This window comes from Gastrolobium bilobum, unplaced genomic scaffold (assembly GCF_033153095.1).
Source record: "Gastrolobium bilobum isolate Gb01-03AN ecotype WA unplaced genomic scaffold, APGP_CSIRO_Gbil_v1 utg3209, whole genome shotgun sequence".
In the NCBI taxonomy this organism is placed as follows: Eukaryota; Viridiplantae; Streptophyta; class Magnoliopsida; order Fabales; family Fabaceae; genus Gastrolobium; species Gastrolobium bilobum.
In genome coordinates, this window is record NW_026899772.1 from 787,352 (window position 1) to 805,244 (window position 17,893).

Sequence of the window (17,893 nt, forward strand, 5' to 3'; positions counted from 1 at the left end):
AATATCTTCGCTTCTTTATCGAAAGAAGACACGTCACATCCACAAGTCATTCCTCGAAAGTTATGTAGGACTTTTTTGTTCTAATGTTAGATATGACATTTTTTTGGGTCCATTGTTCAAAATATATCCAATGACACATGGTTAATAACATTTGATGGTATAAGCTGATGCATTTTTTATTTTCTAAACAATTTTATCTTTTTTAGTAAGAATTCTATTATTGGAATAAGTCTGGTATTATTTTTCTTTAAGTTGTGTATGCATGCATGCATTTTTTTGTTATTACTGTTAATTTGAATATGATCAGTTTTAATTCATCAATTTTCTCAAAAACATTATTTGGAAATTTCAACTTCAGGAAACAGTAAATCATAATAGTGATTGTTTATAAATTGTAATTATATAACTTTTTTTAAGAGTTTACTAACGTTTGCCAATAGGAGTTTTGTTACGGAATTAAAATATATATAATAGTTAAAAAAATGACGTAAAATTTGGATCTAGTTAACAATATATTAAGAACACTAATTAAAGTATTTTAAAATCATTTATTAACTAATTTAAATTATTTTAAAAAAAGTTAAAATATTAAATGTTTTCTATTTCATTTAATATTTTTTATTTATTCCATAAATATTGGAAGAATATTCGTTAGCAAATTTCTTAAACTATAAGCTATGTAATGAATTGAGAACCTTGAAAAAAATGTTACATTGTAGTTCTTTAAGTATTAATTTGATATTATATAATCAAAGGTATTAATTGCTTCTCCTTGGTTAACAACACTTTTTTGTTTTATTAGTTGTCTTTTTTGTCGGTAACCATATAATAGTTTCACAACTCTTACTCGTTTTAGGTATTTTTACGGGATTGTAATTTCTCATGTTGAACGAGAAATGCAAGTTTTTTTACAGAGAGAGAAAGGGGTTGGATCCTCCTTAAAGAAAAAAATAAAAAATAGAAAAGTGATCGGTACAAACATCGAAGTGAGAGTGATAGAAGAAGAGATTTATCTTGCAACATAGAGAAATCTTTTTCCCATTTTTTAATAGTATTAAAGGAAAAAAAAAAATGTTTCTCCCCTAGCTAAAAGTATCTCTTACATTCCCAAAATAAAATTAGTTTTAAAATAAAAATATTTTAAAAATTTCAATTTTCTATTTTAATAAATATTTCACTAAAATTGTAATTATGAGATAAATTTATTTCTCGTTACATGTAAAATCAATACTTTTAAAAATAAAAGCGATTGGACTTGGGGATGGTATCGGTTTTCGTGACCCTGACCCTTATAAGCAAGCAAACCCCATCATCTTTGTTTCAGTGTCTCAACATAAGAAGGACTTGTGACTCACAGAAAGAGGCAAAGAAGAAGAAGAAGAAGAAAGAGAGAGAGAGAGAGATGGAGTGGTGTGTTTCAATGCCAAAGGTTGAACTGCATGCTCACCTCAATGGATCCATCAGTGACTCCACACTCCTGTAACAGCTTTTCTTTTTACCAATCCCCCATCACCCTTAAAAAAAATTTCCTTTTTTTTTTTCCCTCTGTCTTCAGGATGCACAACCTCAACTTTATTATTATTATCATTATTTTGATTATTGTTATTATTATTATTATTATTATTATTATTATTATTATGATATATATATATTTTTTCACAGAGAACTTGCCAAGGCTGCGGGTGAAAAGGGTCTTATAAATTTCTCCGAAGTGGAGCATGTCATCCTTAAATGTATGTCTTTCTTGTTTATTCTCCTGTTTTGTTGCCGAGAAAAAGCTGGAAAAGACATGACTTCTAATATATATATATATATATATATATATATATATATATATATATATATTTGTTTGGTTGTTTACCCTGTCTTTCAATGTGCTCCCTTTTTATGTGGTGTAGCTTTGGTTGATATCGATTTTGAACTTGTGGTGAGGTTTGATTGTTATACATATGTGTAAGCCTTTGTGTTCCGTGGTTTGTTTTCGATTGTTAATGAAAGGGAGGGCATAACAATAGGATAAACAAAGTCATAGAACCTTACATGAATTGGAATTTGATTTTAGGAACATCAAGGAGTTGCTTTGACATGACTACTCAGTTGCTTTCAAGATTTTTTTTTGCTTTTTTTTTTTTTTTTGGGTAAACTTTGTTTTTTTATTTAAATTTTAGACCAAACGGGTCTAAATCCGCTTCTGTTTATTCATATTTACCAGTATTTATGCTTAAAACTGATGTTGGTTTTGGCTTTGTAAATACAGATGATCGTTCAGTAACAGAAGTATTCCAGTTGTTTGACCTAATCCACATTCTTACAACTGATCACACCACTGTTACAAGAATTACGAAAGAAGTATAGCTGCTTGCTTACTATATGAATTTTGTTATTGAGGAATAAAATTCATTGCCTTTTTATTTGCAAAAGTGTATTAATACCTAAAAGCAGGTCGTTGAGGGTTTTGCATCAGAGAATGTTGTCTATCTGGAGTTGAGAACTACTCCAAAGGTAATTAAAGAGCTCAGTTGGTAATTCAGATTGTTCTTATTTCCATTGAGTTGAAATAGAGGTTGATAATTGATTTGATGAAGAAAATGTTTGCTTAATTCCATTCAGAGAAATGATTCCGAAGGAATGAGCAAACGCTCTTATGTTGAAGCTGTACTGAAGGGTCTAAGATCAGTCAGTTCAGTTGACGTGGCTTTCATTCCACATAGTGAGGATTTTAGAAGTCTTTTTAATCCTCTACCTACGATTTCAAATGATAAATGTAATGGAAATTCTAGAAAAAGAATCTTTGTTAGGCTTCTCTTGAGCATTGACCGTAGGGAGACAACAGAAGCAGCAATGGAAACTGTAAGCTAAAATGTGCAAGTAATTTGAGAAACTTAAGTTTGTTGGGTGTTGCCTTTGAACACTTCATTTCTTTCCTGCAGGTCAAGCTTGCACTGGAAATGAGGCAATTTGGGGTAGTTGGAATTGATCTCTCTGGAAATCCAAATGTTGGTGAATGGTAATCAATGTGATCTTGGACTCTAGTATAATAATGCATTTTAAATTTTGAAAATTAATGCTTATGCCCAAAACCCCTTTTTAACTTTTGTAGGACTACATTTTTGCCAGCATTGAAATTTGCTAAAGAACAAGGTCTTTATGTAACACTTCACTGCGGAGAGGTGGGTTAATATTTAGCTCTTACCTGTTACTTTTGGAGTTTCCCTCACTGCTTTATTTTTCCGACCTAGTGTTTTTAGGTACCTAATTCAAAGGAGATACATGATATGCTTGACTTTCATCCTCAAAGGGTTGGACATGCTTGTTACTTTGAGGATGATCACTGGAGAAGGCTGAAGTCCTCTAACATTCCGGTTAGACTTTTGCAAGCCCTTTGGTTATATTAATGTTAAAGTAAGATAGTGCAAGTAAATTATGATTTGTATGGGAACTCAAAAGGAGATTTCATATATGAATATGAATTTAATTGTCACATCTTAGAAGTTCCTCATAGACAATTAATCAACTAAAAGGTAATGCATAATTTTCAAATCTTTTCTGTCAAATTTAAAGTCTGAGTTGAACTGGAATGAATGAAACATTGTGTTTGCTTCTTTTTACTTATCAACCCTTTAGGGCTTCTGATTGTTGCTAAGAATATTTTCACTTTGTAATTTATAGCCAGATAAGTTACTTATTATTTATTTCTTCTTCACTATTTCCAGGTTGAAATTTGTTTGACATCAAACGTTAGTACATTGTCCGTTCCATCTATGGATGTTCACCATTTTGGTAGGTGCTCTTGCCTATAGTTGAAGTTGATGATCATAAATATAGAATCAATGAAGGAACTGTTTTGTTTAACTTGACAAAACTGAGGCTGTAGGCTTGAAAGTGATTCTGGGTTTTGACTAGCTTCATTTTTTTCTTGTTGGAAAAAGTTTTTTTTTTTCCGCATTAATAAAAGAAATTTTTTTTGGAGAAGGTAGAAGCTTTAACTTTTAAAAAAGTATTTTTTAAAAGAAAACTGTTTTCAGCTTCTTCTTCTAAAAGCCCCCCCTGTTGAAGTTAGCTTTCCTAAAAGTTCTTAGTACTACATGAAATGATCTTATATTTTGCAAGTGGAATGCTATCCTTTCTGAAGTCATTCCATATAGTTTGCATATAGACTTTTATCAGGGGATCAGCTTCAAGAAGTATCCTCACATAACATCATGCTCTTGCTGATGCAGCTAATTTGTATAAATCAAAACACCCTTTGGTCCTCTGTACTGATGATTCGGGTGTATTCTCTACCTGTCTCTCCAAGGAATACAAAATTGCTGCTGATTCATTTGGTATTTTTCACTTAACTCTTTGCAGCCAGTGAAATTTAAATTAACTGATTAGGTTTTGTTGACTGCATGCATGTTTGGCTATATTATCTAGGGCTGGGAAGGAGGGAAATGTTTGAGCTATCAAGGAATGCTGTCGAGTTTATATTTGCAGATTGTGGAGTAAAGGAGGATTTAAGAATTTTTTTTAATTCAGTGGCAAAGAATATGGAAATGTAGGTACAATTTCTTCTCAATGTTTAGTTCTTTTTTTTTTTGGTGAAAATGTTTAGTTCTTATTACTTGTGACAGGTATCACAATGATGGACACAAGTTATAGCTATATTAGATATTAGAGATTAAATAACAATCCTGGCTGGGGTTAGCTCCTTATCCGAGATTGAAGTTGGTCCTTGGTCATATTCTTCATTCAAGTGATTCTTCAAAGTTTCAGTTGATTTGCCATGCCACTGCTTATTGAAGATGGTCAACTCATTAGGTTTATGTTTATTTAGTGACAACTTTTGCTAATAATGCTGCTATTAGCCACTTTTAAATTTGACCACTTCAGGTCAGATGCTGGCAATGAACTTGTCCATTATGCCATCTCAGGGATATCATGGATGGGATTAGGTTGATTTTGGGTAAAATAAAATTGAACTCGTTAAATTTAAACAGAGTTGTGCTTAGTTTTTTTTTTTTTAAAAAAAAATAAATCCGAACCAACTTAACTTAATTGTGCTCGGTTGTTTATGAACATTGGATTAATTTGAGTTCGGTTAAATTGAAAAAAAAATAACTTAGGCTATCAAATTCAATTAATATTTTAAAGTAACGGGGAATATTTTTACTACTAAAAAAATTTATTATCAACCTATTACTTATTTAATCATCATTGGATCGGAGATAGAATGCTGAAAAGTTTCTTAAGAGAGAGAAAATGTTAATTCAATGGTGATTAAATAAGTAGTAGATTAGTAGTGAATTTTTTTTTATAATAAGAATATTTTTCTCTTTTTAGATACATCAAACATCGGGTATGGTTTTGTGTGCATTAATTAGGCAATCAATTCGTTCGCATGTTGAGCACTGCTTGAGATCTGGGCTTCTGAATCGCTTGGGCTTTTTCTATTGGAAGTCCAGTACTGTCTTTTCTATTATAAAATTTTAGGGTAACATTGTAACCCCAAAAAAAATGGGAGTAATATGGTTGAATTACACGTGTACGTGGTTGTTCACTTCAATAATTATGCATGCAGTCTTCCGTCACAAATAGAAGCTTGTGTTCGAATGTTAAAAAATGGGAAAAGGACAATCCTGAAATAAACCTCATTTTTTGGGGAATTCTACTCGAAAAAGAGAGCTACTTTTGTATTTAAGAATTTTAACAATGAAGGAGGGTTAATGATTTTGATGACTTGAAAATAGGGGCCACCCTTGGGGAATTGGGTTGTCAAAAATTATAAGCATGCATGAGCAAAGAAAAAAGACCCGATGAAGAAGTTGAAGAAAGTAAAATATGAGAAATTTAAATGGTCTAATAGAAATACCTAGTACCGACATGTTTATCTCACTGGGTATATGCATCTACTTAATTGCAATTTAGTAATCCATCTGCAATATTCGTATCCAATATATATAGCAAGTACAAGTCATACTCTATTAGTGCTAGGCTAGTGGATTACTTGTGTACTATCTTCATCTAATCTTGTGTGCAAAGGTGATTCACTTTGACTGTATACTTTTCTTACACGACTTTACAATCATAATTTATATTTAAAACACTTGAAAACAGATTGCCGACAAAAAAATTTAAAACACTTAAAAAACAATTCAGTTTTTTGGGAGGCTGAAATAAAATTTGAATAACATGTATTAATCTATCCACTTGATGGAGTGGGCTTATTAAACCATGAATACCGCAGGGATTGATCCTAGGAAGCCCTACCTCCACAACAAGTGCTATTTCTGGAAGCCTTGAGTAATTTTGAGCGGAAAATATGAAAAATGAATATACAGGATTATTTGACACCTCATTTGAAGATTCTTAGATCAATGCAAACTCTTTTGACCTCATTTGAGGTGGACGAAGATAAATATATCTCAAACTGTTTGAGAAATATTTTTTTCATATATATATATATATATATATATATATATATATATATTCCTTGTATATTGCTTCAAAATTAAAAAAGAAAAAGGCATATACCTATTTTACTCTTCTTTCATTCGAGGCCCAAAATATTTCGGCGTCTTTTTTTCTTTCTTTTGCTAATTTTTATGCATATTGAAGGTAACGTACGTAAATTGACACCTATCCTTTATTTAATGAATTTTTGCCGTCATGGTACAGCTACTCCTACCTAATGAGTTCTATCATGCGCGTATGGTGACAATAAGAAAAGTATATATAATATCTCGAAAAAAAATAAAAAATAAAAGATTCATATTAAATCATTTTATAGCATGTTTTGCCTTCATTTAGAAAAATTATATGAAGGTAATCGAAGTCTTCACTTGAAAGAAAAGATTAACTTTTCAAACAATGCAATTTCGTATTGAAAATTATGACAGTCAAAACTGCTTAAAATTATTGAACACAACCACAATAGTACCAAATCAATACATAATTGATTAAATGATACATTAAAGATGAAGTATTGAATATGAGGTTCCTATCTAATTTGCACCATTGTCGGCAGGGTGGTGGCCACTGGCTAGTGGCCTTGGCCTCTTCCTTCAAATGTAATTTTGAAATTAAATCCAAATCAAAACACAATTGCATAGGTTCAATATTTGCAACCTTGTAAATTTAGTTTTCAGAAAGAATATAAAAACTGAAAGAAAAAATTATGCTGTTTATAAATAAACAGCTCATATTAATTTATTTATATTGAACACAAAATGACATCGTTTTGAAACGAAAATCAAGTTATTTTATAATTATAATTTATTTCAGGATTATAATAATCTTTTTTATTATAATTTTTTAATTAAAAATGACATCATTTTTATCTACATTAATCGTAGAAACATTAAATCTTTTTAATAACATCTCTAATTAAAACTACACTTATACACATTGTGATAATCGTGGCACGAGAACGAACTCCTAAAATTAATTTGTAATTAATGATCTGATTTGAACCGCATTAACTAAATATGAGGACGTGATCTTTCACCTTTTTAAATTTCTTATGACAAATAAAAACGACGCCGCCGTCTGGCTCAGACAAAAACGACACGCGTTCGGCTTCTTCTTCTCCCTCCCTTTTTTTCAGTTTTCACCATCTGCAGCAATTTTCCGTTCACAACCTTTCAGCGACAATGTCTTGGGGCTTGGGGTGGAAGAGGCCCTCCGAGATCTTCCATCTAGCTCTCAACTACGGCACCGACGATCCGCCGGAAACGTTTGACCGCAAGTCAAAGTCGTCGTCGGTGCTCTCGCAGGAGCAGGAGCTTGGTTTTCGCATTGAATTGGACTGGTCGGCGTCGGAGGATGAGGATCAGGTGGCGCTGAAGCTTCAGTCGCAGCTCATGGTGGCTCTGCCGATGCCGCAGGACACCGTCGAGGTGGAACTCAGGCCCGATGATGGTGAGGAGAGTGTGGATTTGGACATGAAGGTTGTTAAGAGAAGGGAGCCTCTCAGGACTGTCACGTTGACCAAGACTGTAGTCTCCGGGCAACAGAGTGATGGAACCGGAGTTTTCATTCGCCTGTTGCGCTCCAATTTGGCTTCCGCCGCGCCGCCACCGGTTGCTGCTAGCTGCGGTGACCATTGGAAAAGTGTTTCCGTGCTTAGACTCTGCGGATGTGGTTTGTCGGTGAGTCTCGTTAGCTTTTTGTTCTATTCAATCTGTCTGAATTTATTCTTTTTTATGTTTGAGAAGCTTTTTGTGGTTTTTTGGTTGTTGTTATATTGTCTTGAATTAAGAACTTTAGAATCCCAGAGTGGAGGATTGCTTTATGGTGATTGGTGTTATAACTTTTGCCAAGTGAATTTTGTGAATCTGCTGGTTGTTAATGTTGATGTGGTATGGACTATTGGAGTATAATTTCCGATTGGAAGGAATTAGTTACACATGTTTCTGGAGTAACGTATGGAAGATTTTTAATTTCGTGGTTAAGTTTGTTTTCCTTGAGTTTCTCGGTGTTCAAGAACAGGGGGGTCTTTGATTTTTATGGTTGGAATTCTCACTCGATTGAGGTCAATCAGGGATGTTTAAAATTTGATGTTTATGGACAGGTATTTCCTGTAGAGCTTACTCAATTGCCTAGTCTTGAAAAACTTTATCTTGATAACAACAAACTGACGGTTTTGCCGCCTGAGCTTGGTAAGCTGAGAAACTTAAGAGTGCTCAGAGTTGACAACAACATGCTTAACTCGGTGCCTGGTATGCTTTTCATATCTGCATTATCACTGTGTAGGGATGGTAGTAAATTACCAATTTATGTGTACCTAGCAGAAGGGGAAGTAATTTATAAATATAATAGGTATACCACGTAAACATGAGTAGACAACACCACCTTAAAGTAACAAAACACACTAATGCTTGATAATTAAAGGCTTCCCACTACATATAAATAGGGAAAGTAAGTGCAATGCCACACTAGCTGCAACAGTGCATTAAGGAAGCTCATGTGGATTTGGGGAGCACATTTGGTGTCCATGCCTGTGGTATTCAGATGTTTCCTCAAGTAACTGAGTTATTCTGATTGATGTAGTATCTGATGTTTAGTTTTTTGAGCAGTGGAACTGAGACAGTGTGTTCAATTGGTGGAATTGTCATTGGAACACAACAAGCTTGTTCGGCCTCTCCTTGATTTCAGGTCATTAGATCCTACAATTTAATATAAACTAGTTTAGACTTCATATTCTCTTGCCTTACGAATATCTGTATTTATGACAGGGCTATGGCTGAACTACTGGTTCTTAGGCTATTTGGAAATCCTCTCGAGTTTCTACCTGAAATTTTGCCCCTCCTCAAACTTCACCACCTTTCTCTTGCAAATATCAGGATCGTGGCAGATGAAAATTTGAGATCAGTGAATGTACAAATAGAGGTAGCATCTCCTTAAACTAACTTGACTGCTTTTTTTTACTTATTCTTTTAAAACTGTTACATTTTCAGTCAAATGTACTTTTTATGGTCATTGCAGATGGAAAACAGTCCTTTATTTGGTGCATCTAGGCATAAGCTTAGTGCCTTCTTCTCTCTCATATTCCGTTTTTCTTCTTGTCATCACCCTTTACTAGCATCTGCACTTGCAAAGATAATGCAAGACCAAGGAAATAGAGTGGTTGTTGGTAAAGATGAGAATGCAGTGCGGCAGCTTATAAGCATGATAAGTAGTGACGACCGCCATGTGGTATGTTTTAATGGTTCTGGACATCTCAAGATTTTTATTAGTTCTGCAATCTTCCGTGGATGTGACCATTTTTACTATTTGACAGGTTAAACAAGCCTGCTCTGCTCTTTCAGCTCTTGCCTCTGATGTTTCTGTCTCACTGCAGCTGATCAAAGCAGATATCATGCAACCCATTGGAACAGCTCTGAAATCTATGGATAGGGAAGAGGTAATATCTTTATTGCATGTTGTGGTGCAGATGGCTTTTACATCTGATACCGTAGCCGAGAAGATGTTGAACAAGGATATTTTGAAATCATTGAAAAATTTATGTGCCCATAAAGATCCAGAGGCAAGTTTGTTTGTTTCTTTTCATACTTAATGGTTTTATTGATTCCTTTCAGGGTCTTTTAGTTTTAATGTTTATATTTTTATAGGTACAAAGGCTAGCTCTGTTAGCTGTTGGGAATTTAGCCTTCTGTCTGGAGAATCGTCGTATACTTGTTACTTCTGAAAGTTTGCGAGAACTTCTCTTACGCCTGACTGTTACAACTGAGCCACTTGTTTGTAAAGCTGCAGCTCGTGCTTTGGCAATTCTTGGTCTGTCTCTGTATATAATATTTTTGTATTTTCCAGAATGTTTTACCTAAGTGAGTCCTGAGCAGGCTTCTTCACTTTTTTGCTTTTGTAGGAGAAAATGAAAACCTGCGGCGTGCAATACGAGGGAGACAAGTGCCAAAGCAAGGACTTCGCATACTCTCAATGGATGGAGGTGGGATGAAAGGTCTAGCAACTGTGAAAATGCTAAAGGAAATTGAAAAGGGAACTGGAAAACGAATACATGAATTGTTTGATTTAATATGCGGCACATCAACGGGTGGAATGCTAGCTGTTGAGCTTGGGATTAAGTTATTGAATTTGGAAAAATGTGAAGATATATACAAAAATCTTGGTGAGGATGCTGCCTAGGAATGACATGGACTATTTTTATTATTGATCTGTTAATATGACTAGCAATTGTAGATAAAATATTGATTTGCATTTTGAATCAGGGAAGCTTGTTTTTGCTAAGCCTCTGCCGAAAGACAATGAAGCTGCTACTTGGAGAGAGAAGATAGATCAAATTTATAAGAGTTCATCACAGAATTTTAGAGTTGTTGTTCATGGATCAAAAGTATGTACCTCTTTCCTTGATGCTGCTGTATTCACAAAGTATGCTCTTTTATCACTTCTCAATTTCCTCTCAATGCTTTTTCATAGAAGCATGTATTTTGTGAAATTCTGAGAGGACATGAGATACCTAAACAATATTAATTGTTTTCCCAATATGATAGACATTTGAAGACAGAGAGGGCATAATGTGTTCTTTCAACTAAAGCTAGCTACTATTTGAATAGCTACATCTATAATCTATGTAGTCTTTTATGCACTAGCTCAGAAGGTCTCAATACAGAATGATCAAGTGTCCCCCCTTACAATTAATCCCCTCTATTCATATGGACTGACCCCTTACAGAATAAGTCAACGCTCCCTAAAAGAATTCTAACTAACTTGCTACCGTATTCCTAAGAATTATATTCCTCCTAGTATATACCCTTCCATGTAGAGGGTTGACCTAACATAGTCCTATGCCCTAAAATGAGAATTATGACTCTTGCTTGCAGCACAGTGCAGATCAGTTTGAGAGCCTTTTGAAGGAAATGTGTGCTGATGAGGATGGGGATCTAATGATAGATTCTGCTGTAAAAAATGTTCCTAAAGTTTTTGTTGTATCAACCTTGGTGAGTGTCATGCCAGCACAGCCCTTCATATTCCGCAATTATCAGGTGGGAGGCCAATATATTTTATGGTATTTGTATTCACAATATTTCTGAGTGGGCATAAAATCACTAATGTTCGTGGCTGCTAATGTATTATTTATGGGAGTCACTTTGGTACCCATCCTTTTTGCGAGGTTACCAGATCCTGGGGTGAGTTAAAATTTATTACCTGTTGATCATATTTAATGAATTTTCAAACATATATGGTACTGCTACTGCCAGCCACCAGCAACCAACAAATGTTTGACAACTCACCTTGTGGACAGTATCCTTATGGGTACCTTAGTAACTCCAATTTGTTACTAATATTTCTTTCTGCCACTCTCTTTACTTTTGCTATTTGAATGCAGTACCCTGCTGGAACACCAGAGGTGGCTCTTGCAACATCAGAAAGTTCAGGGATCACTGTATTAACTTCATCTACAGCAGGTGCACCAATTGGCTTTAAGCACAGTGCTTTCATTGGAAGTTGTAAGCATCTAGTGTGGCAGGCTATCAGAGCTTCATCTGCTGCTCCTTATTATCTTGATGATTTCTCCGATGGTACTAACATCACTGCTTTTGTTTGCATCAAGTTTGTTGAATTTAAGTTTTAATTTTTGAATCATTCCCCCTTTTCTACGATGTTTGTGAATTTTATATCTTTCAATCTTGCAACATGCCTTAAGATATCAATCGCTGGCAAGATGGTGCAATAGTGGCAAACAATCCAACAATTTTTGCCATAAGAGAAGCTCAACTTCTGTGGCCTGACACGAAAATTGATTGCCTGGTTTCATTAGGGTGTGGTTCCACTCCAACAAGGGTAACTGCTCTTCTCTGTTTTAGTTCCACATTTTATTATGTATTTGGGGAAAAAAAAGGGTAAGGTCTTTGATGATTATTCTAATGTTACACTTGATAGTGTGGTTTGGTCAGTGTGTAACATTAGAAAGAATATGATTAGTAATTTTGACTCTAGGAGATATATGATTGGCTATTTAAGTACTTCGGTTTATGATACAACTGGATCAATAATAATGAATGTAAAGAATCAATTCAACCCAAAAACTTAAGCTATTAAGTGAAGGCCCATTAATGGTTTATATACTTCTCTAACACGCTCACTCACAAGAGAGCCCATTGGGCTTGCAAGGTGGATGATGCATCAGGCCAAGCCTACTTGTGCTAAGAAATTCCACACAAAAGATGGGGGCGGCGAGGATTGAACTCGGGACACGAGGCTCTGATACCATGTAAAGAACTAATTCAACCCAAAAGCTTAAGCTTTTGGGTTGAATTGGTTCTTTCCATTAAAAAGCTCAATAGACTCTCTTGTGAAGAGGCATGTTAGAATAATATATAAATCATCGATAGGCCTTCACTTAATAGCTTAAGCTTTTGGGTTGAATTGGTTCTTTGCATGGTATTAGAGCCTCGGTGTCTTGGGTTCGAACCTCGCCGCCCCCTATTTTCTTTGTGGAATTTCTTAGCACAAGTAGGCTGGGCCTGATGCATCATTCACCTTTTAAACCCAATGGGCTCTCTTGTGAGCTATGAAGCATCGATACTCCTTAAATTTTTTTCCAACATATCTGATACGCATATCGGAACGTATTGGTATCGTATCGAAAACGCCGTATCGGAATCGATGCTTCATAGCTTGTGAGGGGGCGTGTTAGAGATATATAAACCATTGATGGGCCTTCACTTTTTAGCTTAAGTTTTTGGGTTGTATTGGTTCTTTACATGGTATCAGAGCCTCGGTGTCTCGAGTTCGATTCTCGTCATCCTCCATTTTCTTTGTGGAATTTCTTAGCACAGGTAGGCTGGGCCTGATGCATCATCCACCTTTCAAGCCCAATGGGCTCTCTTGTGAGGGGGCGTGTTAAAAATAATATAAACCATTAAAAAGGCCCTCACCCAACAACTTAAGCTTTTGGGTTGAATTGGTTCTTTACATGGTATCAGAGCCTCGTGTCCCGAGTTCAATCCTCACCCAACAGGAAAGTTTTTTGGCCCAGAAAGGTGGTTTCTGGATTTTCTGTATGTAGACTAAACTGAGTTACAAGAAATAGAGCAACCCAATGAAGAAGTAAATTATCAAAATGGGTTATACCAAGCTACTTATCAGGAAAGAGAAAAATAAAGCTCAACCGAATTTGAGGTGTTGATCTCTCCAGTCCTAAGTCCCAAAATCCAGTCTGCCTAATCGTCAGCTTCCTCTCCTTCATATACCCTCCTCAACTAACTTCCAAGTCACCAGCCCCTTCCCTCTCTCTTCTAATAGAATTGCCCTCCAAAACTCCATCCAGAATATTCTTTGCACCTGTTGAGTCAGCATGACCAAATACTCCTCTAAAACTCTTCCTACAATAAACCTTAATAGGAGTTGTATCGGTTTACTATATACTTTATGAGTTCATTTTTTCTAAAGTTACTTTAAATAACTTTGTCTAATGTTCACTAAAACGACGTCGTTTTGGGACGAAAATCATGGCGTGTTTGTAATTTTAATTTATTTCAAGGTTATAATAGTCTTTATTATTCTAATTTTTTAACCCCAAAACGACGTCGTTACGGTGAACATTAGACAAAGTTATCTAAAGTAACATTAGATACTTTTTTCCCATACTTTATTATCATACTTATATGTTTTGTAGGTGCGAAAGGGGGGTTGGCGGTATCTGGATACAGGGCAGGTGTTGATTGAGAGTGCATGCTCTGTTGACCGGGTGGAGGAAGCTTTAAGTACACTGCTACCTATGCTTCCTGAGATACAATATTTTCGTTTCAATCCTGGTACTATGCTTGTGTTTTGGAGTGAGGAAATGGAAGAATCGTTCTTTTTTTCTCCTACTAATTCTATTTGAATCAAGTTTCAATGATACTTTTCTCTTCAAATTTTATCTTCCTTTCTGTTTCTTGTTTGATAGGGTAGTATCATTAAAGGATAGCTATTCTTGGAATAACTTTAAATTCTCAGTGTTCCCTGTGCTTTGCCTTGCAGTTGATGAACGTTGTGATATGGAACTTGATGAGACTGATCCAACTATCTGGCTGAAGTTGGAATCTGCAGTTGATGAATATATTCAAAAGAATCATCAGGCATTTGAAAATGTTTGTGAGAGATTGCTTCTGCCTTTCCAGCATGAAGAGAAGTGGTCAGAGAATCTAAGATCTAAAGTAACCAAGACAGAGGGATCAAATGAGGGTATTGCAGCTGATATGTTTTCTATATCCTGTAAAATTTCACTACTGGTTATCCCTAATTTTAAAAATTAAGATTCTTTTTATTCTGCGACATCAGATGCTTGTGGCCCCACTTTAGGGTGGAGGCGTAATGTACTACTCGTGGAAGCTTTACATAATCCCCATTCTGGAAGAGCAAAGCACCATGTCCTGGAGCTTGAGTCATTTTGTGCTCGGACTGGGATACGATTGTCTCTCATGCAGGGTTTGTCTGGGACTGTAAGAACAGTGCCAGCTTCAACAGTCCCGACTCCATTTGCATCGCCTCTATTTACAGGAAGCTTTCCATCAAGTCCAGATTTTGGTCATAGGATTGGACGAATTGATCTGGTTCCACCTTTAAGTTTAGATGGCCAGTTGGGAAAGATAAATGCATCGCCTCCGGTGTCTCCCCGAGGACATAGACAGCTTTCTTTGCCTGTCAGATCATTGCATGAAAAATTGCAGAATTCACCACAATTGGGTGTTATACATTTGGCCCTTCAAAATGACTCAGATGGCTTAATTGTGAGGTATTTGCTCCTTTGTTTTCTGAATGCCGTTTCATTGTCCCCTATTTTCCACCCCCACCCCCTTTCTCTCTCTCCAATTTGGATAGAAGCATGATGTTGGTGGCTATTTACTTAGTTGGCACAATGATGTATTCGTGGTGGCTGAACCTGGTGAGCTTGCTGAGAAATTTCTGCAAAGTGTTAAATTCAGCTTATTGTCAACAATGAGGAGCCATCGTAGAAAGGGTGCATCTGTAATGGCCAATATGTCTACCATATCTGATTTGGTCGCCTTTAAACCTTATTTCCAAATTGGAGGCATTGTCCACCGATACCTAGGCCGTCAAACCTTAGTATGTCTTCTTCCCTTTGTGCTTCTTCACAACTTTCTGAAATCAAATTAACAGATCTATTACAAAGCTGGCCTTAATTTGGTTATCGTTTTTGAAGGTTATGGAAGATGATCAAGAAATTGGCTCCTATATGTTCCGTAGGACAGTCCCCTCTATGCACTTATCTCATGATGATGTTCGATGGATGGTATTTGATTTGCTCCCAATTGATTTACATTGAGTTTCACTCGAATTTTCTGATCTGACTTATTTGCTGCTACTCAATGCTGACTTTCATCATCTGGTTTGGTGTTTTGAAATATTTGAATGAGGGTTGGGTGTTAATCACTTGATCATGCAGGATCATTTTCATACTCTGCAAACAGTTAGGATGTATTTCTGTGTATGATTGTTGCAATGTATTGCACCAAGTCCACTGTTTAATGGCATGATTTGTCTCATTCTCGCTAGCTTGATTCATTCTTCCTGGATTCTTTTAACAGCTTACTAACAGGGATGCCTTACATGGGTCTGTATAGGGATGGGACTTCAAAGCTCTAGACCATTTGAAGTATTATTTTTAGTAGTATGTAATCCATACCGGAATTTGGATTACAATTATTTTGTGATCCTACCCCTGGCTGATTTTGTAAAGCATCTGGAATGTTTGTGTATAGTAGGATTTTAAGATCATCTACTACTATCATTACGACAATTATGGTGTCTGTTTTAGTCCATCCTTTTTTTTTGGGGGGGAATGTGGGGATAAACCTTTGATCTTTTAATTCTTAAACATTCTTTGTTTCTATCATAATCAAGCTTTCCATTTTTACGTTTTCTTATGTAGAAGAGTTCGTTTCCTATCTCTTGTGCAACCCATTTTTATTTTTATTTTTTTGGGAGGAGGGGTGAGTTTGCAACGGAAATGTTCTGACTAGTTTCTGTTTTGCTCCTGTATTGATGTCTTGAATAACCTAGGTAGGAGCCTGGAGAGACAGGATCATTATATGCACAGGGAGATATGGACCCACTCCAGCTCTTATTAAGGCCTTTCTAGACTGTGGGGCCAAAGCTGTCGTCTGCCCTTCAAATGAACCCCCAGAGTCGCAGTTGACTACCTTTGATGGTACCGGGGAATTGAATGTGATGGAAAATGGGAAGTTTGAAATTGGAGAGGATGAAGAAGCAGATGATGAGATTACTCCTGATAGTCCATTAAGTGACTGGGAAGATATTGACGCTGAGAAAAATGGGAACCACACTTTGTCATTTTGGGATGATGACGATGAAGAGGAATTGTCTCAATTTGTCTGTCAGTTGTATGATTCATTGTTTAGGGAGGGTGCTAGTGTCAATCATGCTCTGCAGCATGCTCTTGCTTCACATCGGAGATTAGGGTACGTGTGCCATCTTCCCTGCAAGCAATAATGTATTCACTTTATCTTACACAAATACAAGGAAGGGAAATCTTGGTACCGCGGTTGCTAATCAACCGCTATAAATGCAAAGTAACAGTGTTTAATATAGACCTTTCTTTTGATGTTGGGTATAGTGGGAGCTTTATGGTCATAGCACCAGGCTTCCTTTTGTATTTTACACAAATACAACACAAAGGAAAGAGAGAAAAGAAACAGACTATACAGAGAGAGAGAAAGGAGGAGGAGGAGGAGGAGGGGGCGCTCTACATACCAAATAATAATAATAATAATAATAATTTCAATTATGAGGCTGGAGGTCTTTTTATCATAAACTTGGCAATGGCAAGCTTGTGTCTCGGCTTGAAAGGGAGATTCTGATCCCTCTCCCACATTAAGGCAAGATCATTTATCTCATCTTCACAACCGTATAGATGGCCTTGTACTATAGACTGTAAAGTTAAGTGTATTCTGAATTAGATGCATCGGAAATTGCTCTCTTATCATTTGTATTTTATGATTATTATACTAGCTTAATTTTTGTTCTGAAAATTAACACCATGCTTTTATATTTGTAAAAACTTGAAAACTTGATGACAAAATAACTCAAGGCCGATGAAATAAATTAGTCATTCTTTTTTTCTTTTTTTGTTAGGAAATACTTGTGTACATGATCATGGGTTTGACAATGTTGGAATCGGATTAGTAGGGTAATTTATGCACCTGTTGATATATATATATATATATATATATATATATATATATATATATATAATTGAGTTATTATATAATTTAAAAACAAGTGGACATTTTTTTTAAAAAAATTTGAATTAGAACAAATATACTTAATTTTATAAGTTACAGAGAATGTACATTAACATCAACAAAATAAGGATGGCAACACGCATTTTAAAAAAAAAAAAAAAAAAAACTGAAAATAGTCTCTGTTT

General features: G+C 35.5%; 2 protein-coding genes across 4 annotated transcripts; both read left to right on the top strand.

Moving 5' to 3' along the window:
* The first annotated feature begins 1,338 nt into the window (after positions 1-1,338).
* LOC133293354 (N6-mAMP deaminase-like) lies at positions 1,339-4,961 on the top strand. The gene is made up of 12 exons (XM_061491913.1): positions 1,339-1,479; positions 1,663-1,733; positions 2,258-2,349; positions 2,443-2,502; positions 2,611-2,850; positions 2,931-3,007; positions 3,101-3,170; positions 3,249-3,362; positions 3,714-3,780; positions 4,221-4,325; positions 4,417-4,537; positions 4,614-4,961. The coding sequence occupies exons 1-12, from the start codon at positions 1,403-1,405 to the stop codon at positions 4,639-4,641; spliced, it is 1,122 nt and encodes a 373-aa protein (XP_061347897.1). The 5' UTR covers positions 1,339-1,402; the 3' UTR covers positions 4,642-4,961.
* Positions 4,962-7,631: 2,670 nt separating this feature from the next.
* Positions 7,632-16,973, top strand: LOC133293332 (phospholipase A I-like). 3 transcript variants are annotated; one of them, XM_061491879.1, is made up of 18 exons: positions 7,632-8,129; positions 8,552-8,699; positions 9,057-9,135; positions 9,216-9,369; positions 9,466-9,675; positions 9,761-10,006; positions 10,092-10,254; positions 10,346-10,606; positions 10,707-10,828; positions 11,319-11,480; positions 11,825-12,017; positions 12,143-12,279; positions 14,117-14,255; positions 14,464-14,667; positions 14,764-15,217; positions 15,333-15,549; positions 15,647-15,736; positions 16,507-16,973. In XM_061491879.1, the coding sequence occupies exons 1-18, from the start codon at positions 7,632-7,634 to the stop codon at positions 16,954-16,956; spliced, it is 3,927 nt and encodes a 1,308-aa protein (XP_061347863.1). In that variant the 3' UTR covers positions 16,957-16,973. The 3 variants fall into 3 exon arrangements, with proteins under 3 accessions (XP_061347863.1, XP_061347865.1, XP_061347864.1); XM_061491881.1 differs by having other exon boundaries at positions 9,761-9,883; XM_061491880.1 differs by having other exon boundaries at positions 9,821-10,006.
* Positions 16,974-17,893: the final 920 nt, after the last annotated feature.

Excerpts from the sequence above, each read along its gene's own strand:
- LOC133293332 (XM_061491879.1), top strand. The coding sequence starts at position 7,632 with ATGTCTTGGGGCTTGGGGTGGAAGAGGCCCTCCGAGATCTTCCATCTA. Across the intron at positions 10,255-10,345 it reads TCGTGCTTTGGCAATTCTTG|GAGAAAATGAAAACCTGCGG; the intron begins GTCTGTCTCTGT and ends TTGCTTTTGTAG. Across the intron at positions 14,256-14,463 it reads ATATTTTCGTTTCAATCCTG|TTGATGAACGTTGTGATATG; the intron begins GTACTATGCTTG and ends TTTGCCTTGCAG.
- LOC133293354 (XM_061491913.1), top strand. The coding sequence starts at position 1,403 with ATGGAGTGGTGTGTTTCAATGCCAAAGGTTGAACTGCATGCTCACCTC. Across the intron at positions 2,851-2,930 it reads CAGAAGCAGCAATGGAAACT|GTCAAGCTTGCACTGGAAAT; the intron begins GTAAGCTAAAAT and ends TCTTTCCTGCAG. Across the intron at positions 3,171-3,248 it reads TAACACTTCACTGCGGAGAG|GTACCTAATTCAAAGGAGAT; the intron begins GTGGGTTAATAT and ends TAGTGTTTTTAG.